The sequence below is a fragment of the Lolium rigidum genome, chromosome 3, assembly GCF_022539505.1.
Source record: "Lolium rigidum isolate FL_2022 chromosome 3, APGP_CSIRO_Lrig_0.1, whole genome shotgun sequence".
Taxonomy (NCBI): Eukaryota; Viridiplantae; Streptophyta; class Magnoliopsida; order Poales; family Poaceae; genus Lolium; species Lolium rigidum.
The window spans coordinates 2,467,851-2,476,344 of record NC_061510.1 but is presented as its reverse complement, the minus strand read 5'-3'; the positions used below and the strand labels follow the sequence as shown (position 1 = coordinate 2,476,344).

General features: G+C 43.9%; 1 protein-coding gene across 1 annotated transcript; it reads right to left on the bottom strand.

Moving 5' to 3' along the window:
- Positions 1–308: 308 nt before the first annotated feature.
- On the bottom strand, positions 309–3,679 carry LOC124701093 (flavanone 3-dioxygenase 2-like). The gene is made up of 4 exons (XM_047233141.1): positions 3,470–3,679; positions 3,120–3,367; positions 1,300–1,624; positions 309–897 (listed from the first exon to the last, which is right to left on the bottom strand). The coding sequence occupies exons 1-4, from the start codon at positions 3,662–3,664 to the stop codon at positions 655–657; spliced, it is 1,011 nt and encodes a 336-aa protein (XP_047089097.1). The 5' UTR covers positions 3,665–3,679; the 3' UTR covers positions 309–654.
- Between the last annotated feature and the right edge of the window lie 4,815 nt (positions 3,680–8,494).

Genomic DNA, 8,494 nt, shown 5'->3' with positions numbered 1-8,494 from the left:
GGAAAAGTCCGGAAGCTTTTTTGTGCTCATGCCATTTTGTTGGTGTACTTTCGTGGTTATGAGCTGTTGTTGCCCTCATCGATCTCGTTTCAAGCTCCACGGCAACTCAGCTCCAACCGATTGCAGCGTTGGCCACCCCTGACGGAGAGCTACTGAGAAATTGTTGCTGACTTGTTGCTAGCTGTAGCAATAACTCAATCACACAACACAAATCCATATCATTGGATATTGAAAATCACTTTCTAACGATATAAGCTATTTATCATATAACTTCCTACTACTTAGGCTAATTCTTAGTCAAAGAGAAATCTCGAAAGACGTGCTCACCTTATTTAATGGGAAAGGGAGGGAGTACAGTAAGCGCTCTCGTACCTACGCTTATATGTAGTTTACCAATTAATAAGACACTGGTAAACACTTGCAGTTATTAAAAAAATACGAAAATGACCATACTACAGCTAGCAACAATTTCTCAGTAGTAGCTCTCCCTCAGGGGATGCATACGGTCAACGCTGCAATCAGTTAGAGCAGAGTTGCCGCGGAGCCTGAAACGAGATCGACCAGGGCAACAACAGCTCATATACCACGGAAGTACACCAACAAAACGGCATGAGCACAAAAAAGCTTCCGGACTTTTCCGTTCTCTGCCTACAGCTAGGTTCTGAAGAGCTCCAGACAGTGTTCCTGATCCAAGTTCCTGCTCCAGAACTTTTTGTAGTACTCGTCGTAGGTGTAATTTCGGTAGACGGCGGGCGTTTCATCACCGATGAGCTTCTCGGCGGGACCAAGAGTCACGCTATTGCAGGGGCACAGGAAGGAAGCGATGGACATCCTTGCTCTGTCCGAGTTCACTACGGCTCGGTGCCACACGCTCTTATATCTCCCATTGCTCAGGGCCTGCAAGCAATTGGTATTAGGTTCAGTTAGCACTTCAGAGTTCCTGAGTTCAGAAAAGAGTGCACTAGGCAAACCATAAAAAATGATTTGATCTTGTGTAGGTGCATGATGCTACATGGACTATTGTATGGGCGCACATGAAGCATCAGACTAAATCATTGGGCTGTTCAAGAGAACATTGTTTAGACTTCTCCTCTGGTCGGTCAAGTGATTGTCTTAGTCATCTAGATGCAGTTCAGTTCAAGCAAGCAGGTCGGACAATATTCCGACCTTCTAAACAATTAGCAATGTGTTCTACAACTAGCTAGGCCCCTAACCACCGCAAGATGTATATATAACATGAACATTATAAAACTATATATACAGTACAACCGTTGGATCTTTTGGTACTTGGTGCATCACCTGCAGTTGATCGCCAAGATTGATCACGAGTGCGTTGGGACGGGGGTTCACGGCGATCCACTTGCCTTCCTTGAGGACCTGTAGCCCGGCCACCTGTTCGTCCATGAGCAGGATAGTGAGGGCGTTTGGGTCCGTGTGCGCCGGGAGCCCATAAGTGAGCTCCGGCGATGGGCACTTGGGGTAGAAGTTCACGGCCATGTGCTGCTCCTGCTCGCCAAGCACATTCTTGATGTAGTCGTCTTCCAACCCCAGGCTCTCTGATATCGCAGCGTAGAGCCTGAACCCAAGATTTCGAACTTCTTTGCAGTATTCACTCATTATATCCCTGATTTATGATCAAAGAAAAAAAAGTGGGTGATCAATAGCAGCACATTTATAAACCCTCAATGTCTGTTTGAACTGCAGATTTCAAGTCCCATGTGAATGAATTAGAGGATTTTATGTTCAAGTGTTTGGACAGCCACATAGTTACACTATAATTAGTACTAAGGTCGATTTCAAAGTTCCGATTCGACTTGACTCAACACTATTCAAGAACTATGCAGTACAAGTATCAAGCTAGATATTTTCTGCCATGATCTAACTGACTGACCATGCTGATTAGTAGGGCCATGTTGGGTACAACTTGTCCATGATCATGGTCCTACTGTCCTATGTTCCATTGTCACGTCCACCAATAAGATCTGGTGAAATATATCGCTAACCCCACACCCAATGAACCCTGCCCATCTTCCAACCAGATGAGATCTAGTTCCGGATCCGTAGCAGGTGAAATGTTCCATACATCCATCATGTGTTCATGTGACTGTGACCAGGGCTCTTATCTTGTCCTTGTAATTTCATCTTTTTCTTCTTTTGCAACACAAAAGGAGGATGTCCTTGTTGTGCTGTGGTGTCGCGGTGTGGTTGATATTCACGTTTCTACGGCGACAATTCTGCAAATTGCCGCTTTCATGGGCATAGCGCAAAATAGGCATACTGACATGTGAAAAGCTCTCAACAGCGCCTTCATGTCTCTACTCTCTGCCGAGGCCCCCCAGGCACGTTTATGCTAAATTCTAGCATGACATTCAGGGACATGGTGTGGTGCTAAGGTGGGCCACTGCTACTTTCTCGTCTGTGCGGTACTGGATTCTCTGCCATCTTATGTTTTTTCTGAATGCAGGAACCATGTCTGTCCTAGAAACGCATGGTATGCCCTGCCTCTGCAGCACTTGGAAAAGTCGTTCCAGGTACAGAGTATAATTTGTCTTGTACTTGCGTACACAGCTCAGTCTCATGTGTCGTGAAGGAAAATATTAGTTGTACAGTAGTACTAGTAGTTCATTGTTTGTTTATGGTTGAATCTTGGAAGTTCCAATAATTTACCTTGGTTAGGCATCAGTGAGGAAAGATTTAACAAAGGTTTGCAGTTTCCAAGCTGAGAAAGTAAAGTTATGCTGGAACATCGGGACTTTGGAACATTGTGACTTTGAATGTAGCATTGTCAACTATAGAAAGCTAGCCACATGAGTAGTACTTGTATAGTTACTACTACGAGCATATTTTAAAGGTAGTTGTAGCGGGAAGCCAGGACTAAAGACATATTAAAACAATTACAGAAAAGTTTTTAAAAAAGGAGAAAGTATTTGTAAACAACTACTGATTAGTTAGTGCAAAGTTCAAACATGGGTTTTACTGATCTTGTACCATCCACGTGAACAGCATCACACGAGTTTGGTTAGTCTGTACTCTGCAGCGCTGTGCTTCTTTGAACACGTACAGAAGCAAGATGTAATCGATGGAGTCAATGGCGCCAAGCGGCAATTGAATTAGGTTACCTGAAGGGCGGTGGATTTGCTGGCCAGTCCGGGACGAACTGCTCGAGCGGGTGGCAGTGGAGGCGGAGGTAGTCGCGCCAGTTGTGCACGGTCTCCTTGCGGACGTTGAAGCTGGTGGAGAGACGCATCTTCTTGGCCGGGTCGTCGGAGTAGAGCTTGGCCTTCTCCTCCGGCGAGAGCCGGAAGAAGTCGTTCGCCACAGCCATCGCCGCCAGCATCAGCTCCACTGGTAGCCCATGGTTGAGCACCTGGCGAATTTGATCGCAGAGGACAGTTGTTAGCGAAAAAAGAAAAGCAGAGCACAGCAGAGGTAGTAGTCATGTGGAATGCGTGGTGGAACGAACTGAAACCTGGAAGAAGCCGTGGGAGCGGCATGCGGCGCCGATCTGGGACACGACGGTGGCGCGGTCGGGGTGGGCGAGGTCGACGACGGGGATGTTGGCGTCGGCGACGACCTCGTCGAGGCGCGGCCGCTCCGCCTCGTTCCGGACGTAGCTGTCGGGCAGCTTGTGGTGCACGGACGTGGAGATGAGCTGCTCGGCCATGGCAGAGGAACAGATGCAGAGATAACGGCGGGGGAGAGGAACAGCCGGGCCCTTATTAGTCAGTCGATGGTTGTTGCTAGCGGCGGCTGCGTTTCGGAAACGAGGGGAAGATTAAGGAGGATTTATGGGAGGAGTGCAGGAGCACCAACGCGGTTGCTGAGTTGACCAGAGAGGCAAAGAGACGATCGTCACTGACAGCCAAGCGCCCGGACGTCACGGTCCTGGTGGCTGCTGACGCCAGAACTAACAAAGGGTGGATGGCAGCACCGCACCGGTTTGGCGTGTCAGGGAGGCGTCTGCGGCGCGTCGAGCCCCGGGGTGCGCCGCGTGTTCACCATTGCCGCTCGGTCGCACAAGTACCCAAAAAGGCCTAACTTTTATGGTGCTTCGATCAACGTGATCTGCAAATGGAAACGCTTGCCATTTTTCTTTCTCTAGTACTATAAAAAGGACAAAAACCACCGAAGTCTAAGTTGCCATGGTCATGGGCCATGGTAGCTCTCATGGCATCTCCATGAGTAAATAGGGCGCCATTCTTTGCATTTTAGGGCACAAAATATAGGAAATCCGTAACCCATATCTATTCCATGCTAGTTCTCCTTTGATCTCGTTGTGAATGATCACACAAACATTCATGGTGTGCCAACAAATCACTTTCTAAATCCTAGCTTGTTCTCGACAATAGCAAATTAAGCTTGCAAAATCTCAAATAATCTCTCTATGTCTTTCCTTACCGTCACTTGTACATTATGATTATCAAAAAAAAAAATCTTATCTTGGGGGATTGGAATTGGCTTCACAAAAGTTGCCCACTTCAGATATATTTCACGCACAAGGTAGTAACCTATTTTGTATGTGTGACCATTCGCTTGGAAGTGTACTGGTGGTGACTCATCCATGCCTAGCTTTGCAAAGATCCAGAGAAAATTAATATCATTGTAAGAACCGGTCATCCAAAAGATTCATGTTTGTTGGTCGACCACGGCTTACGGAATGATGGTAAATTTTTTTCTTCTTGTGCCCTTTAAATTGTCCATGCCATGCTATAGGATAGTTCTTCCACCTCCAATGCATGCACTGAATTGAGCCAAGCGAGTATCTAGCAATCCACATGCTTTGTTGATCTTTGATACCTTTAATCCATATTATCAAATTTTAGTATTTCTTTTAGAGACATACATTTATCAAATCTTCGGGAAAATGATTTTGATGTAAGATCGCTTGAAAAAGACTTTGAAACTTTATTTAGTTGTTGTTCACCATATCAATTTTTTTTCTTTTATTTGTTTGTATCAATTGATGGAGATAAGCCAGAGCCAAGGTTTCAGCTACATTAGTACAATATGTAAATAGGATAACAAACATAAGAGGCTGTTGAACCTTCCTCCTACAACCGCCGTTCAAGTGCAGAGCCAAGTAGTATATGATATTTTCTTGAATAAAAAGTAGATTCAATGAGGGGGGCAGATATAATGGTTGCTGGATGTTTTTTATGAGGTGCAAAATCTCTAGTGTAAATTATTCCAAAAGCCAATATTGCTAGTATATCCTCTTTTCCATCCAACGGATTCGCGGCCGCACAGGATACTTCTACTCCATTTCGAAAAAAACAGGATACTTCTACTTTCCTTCTCTCTGACAGATAAGTCGCCATCCATGTCCACTTGCATTTGCCATGGGACAGTTTTCGCTTAATCAAGAGTCAAGACTCCGTCGGCTAAGAGGAAATCCTCCTCCTCTCAAGGCGGCTGCTTTTCAAAGTTTGAATTGTATCACTGATCTGCACTTGAGTTTTCAGAACCTTCCTCCTACAACCAAACGCGCGGGTCCTTAGTCGCCCACGGTCAAATTTGCATTTCGTACAGACCACTTCAAAGACGGCACTGTCCACATCCAGCGAAAGAGGAGGGTGTTTGAGGTTTAATTCAGGCAAAGGTATTTGAGGTTATAGAAATGCAGCATATACTCCCTCCGTGCAATAATATAAAATATTTTAGATATTGTTAAAAGTTGACTAGATACAAATTCAAAGGAGTGAAACTTACACACTAACAGTAGACTAGATATAAATAAAAATAAGTAAACCTATAAAATAACCAAAACGTCTTATATTTCTAGATGGAGGGAGTAGCAAGCAAAGCCATACCAGAAAATGCACATGTCAACATTGACGGAGCGTGGCTGGAAGATTAGCATGATCAAATTGTCATTCCACGATGGTAGTATGGGACTAGGAACCAACGGAGCCATCTCTTAATAGATCCCATATCGAACCCGTATCCACATAATAACCTCCATTTTTCGTGTTTGGAGCAAAAAAAATGGCCAGAGCCCACGTCTGAAAATATTTTCCAGACCATCAAGTTCCGCGCCGCGGAACACAAAGTACCCAGTTTCACAAGCCTGCCCGAGCGCAAACCCCATCCGCTGAAATCAGTTGGTGTGAAGGACATTGACCCACCCTCCACAACGCTCATGTTTCGTCACCAGCGCGCGCCGCCGCATATCCCGTCCTGCACAAGCCCTCCCCCTCGAATCTGACCCGCAGAAACACTCCCGCCGCACCGCCGTGCATGTTCCCCTTCGCTTCACCCGAATCGACCGCGGAATCCTGCGAATCAGCCATGGTTTCGTCGGCGCAGCGGAAGCCTGGCCGCCGGGAAGGTATGTGAACCTTCATCGCCATTCAATTCTTCTCAATAGCCCGTCCTCCGTCGCCGCCGGTAGTAATTGTGTTATATGCGATCGCTTGAAGATTGACCCGTGCGAGCTGTTCTTGACAGAGGACTCTTCTTCCTCGGACGACTCCGACTTGGAGGAGTTGCTCGACGACGAAATCAAGCAAACGATCATAATCCTCGTGGCGAAGGAGATCATGGACATGAGGCCGAAGAAGTGACAGGGGTCGACCATGGGACGGCTTTGCATCCCTCGGAACCGCGCTCGTGGGCAGAATATGCTCACGAGGGATTATTTCGCCGAGGTACCCACATATCCGCCTCATCTCTTTCGTCACCGGTTGCGTATGCGTCGATCTTTGTTCAACAATATCATTGATGCTTGCGAGAGGATACACGCTAATTTAAGCGCAAAAGGAATGCAGTTGGGCTGATAGGATTTAGCGGACATCAAAAGATATTTGTCGTGATGCACATCCTCACCTACAACATCCAAGCAGACTATGTCGATGAGTATCTTCGCGTAGGGGAAGATACGACCATGGAATCCGTTCGTAGTGCAAGGTTATGATCCGTGTGTATGGGCAGACGTATCTTCGCATAGGGATTTTTACTAATAGACATGGGATCTTGATAAAGGTAATGAGTCTCGTTTTGATTTTGAATATGCATGTGTAGAGAATTTCTCTACTACTATATTGTTTGAAGAACTAAAAAAATAAGTTTGGTCTTAATCCTCATATTTAAGTAGAAGTTTCTAAATCTTTTGCTAACCATTTGAATATTTCAAAGAAAGGATTTAAGGTCTTTAATGAACCTCTTAAGACTTCGCCATATATTGCTAAAGTTGAAAAACATGTTCAACAAACTTCATCGGTTATTATATAAGGATATGTGAAATCTCCTCCATATCCGAACAAGGTGAAGGAAAATTTGCTCACCATTGTTGCAAATAAGTGTGCTAGAAGATGTCATGAGCCTTATGAACAAATCTATATGAAGCCTCAAATTTTGGCCATAAAAGAATTAAATGAAGCGACTCCTTGCGATGTCCATTTATGCGAAGATTCCACTAAGGTAATTCAAGGTAAGACTACTAGAGTTGGTAAACCTATTATATCTTGTGCTATTGGAACTTCATGTTATCATGGTCTTTGTGATATTGGAGCAAGCATTAGTGTGATACCATATTATCTATATCTCGAAATCAAGCCCGGTATTGATCTCATACACATGGAGAAAACAGGTATAACTATTCAACTTGCTAATAAAGAAGTTACCAATCCTCTTGGTATGGTAAGAGATGGTGAAGTATTAGTAGGAAAGATTAAGTATTCTGTTGTTTTTATCGTGCTTGGTTGCTCCCAAGATGCATTTTGTCCTATCATATTTGGTAGACCCTTCTTACATACTGATGGTGTTGAAATTAATTTGCCAAAAGAGAGAGTATTTATTAAATATGCTGGAGAGAGGTTATAATTTAATTTTTCCAAGTTTACTGATAAGCATTTAGAAAAAGAAAAGTTTCAAAAAGATATTGTGAAAACTCTTGCTTCTATGGCAGTTGCTTCATCGAACGCGGTTGAACAATATGTACTTAATCAAGAGGAACCATATAGTAATGAAGAAAGAGAGGCTTTAGAACAAATTTTATCTCAGCAACCACCACATTTACAATTGCATATTCCACATGATAATCTTGGAGTGTTACCACCACCCAAAGAAACATTTACCTGATGATATGAAATATGCATACCTTGATGAGAAAAATATATATCATGTTATTATTAGTGCTTATCTTTCAGAAGAAGAAGAAACAAAATTACTCGAAGTATTGCATGCTCATAGGCCGGCCATTGAATATTCTCTTGATGATCTGAAAGGTATAAGTCCAGCTCTAAGCATGCATAAGATTAATTTCGAAGAAGATGCGAAGCCTATTGTTGATTATGAACGTCGTCTTCATTCAAAAATGAAGGAAGTGATAAGGAAAAAGGTATTTAAACTCGTTGAGGCTGGTATTATTTATCCTATAGCTTGTAGTAAATGGCTAAGTCATGTTCATTGTGTGCCTAAGAAAGGTGAAATCACTTTGGTTCCAAATGATGAAAATGAACTTGTTGCTCAGTGTAGAATGTGCATTGATTTCAGA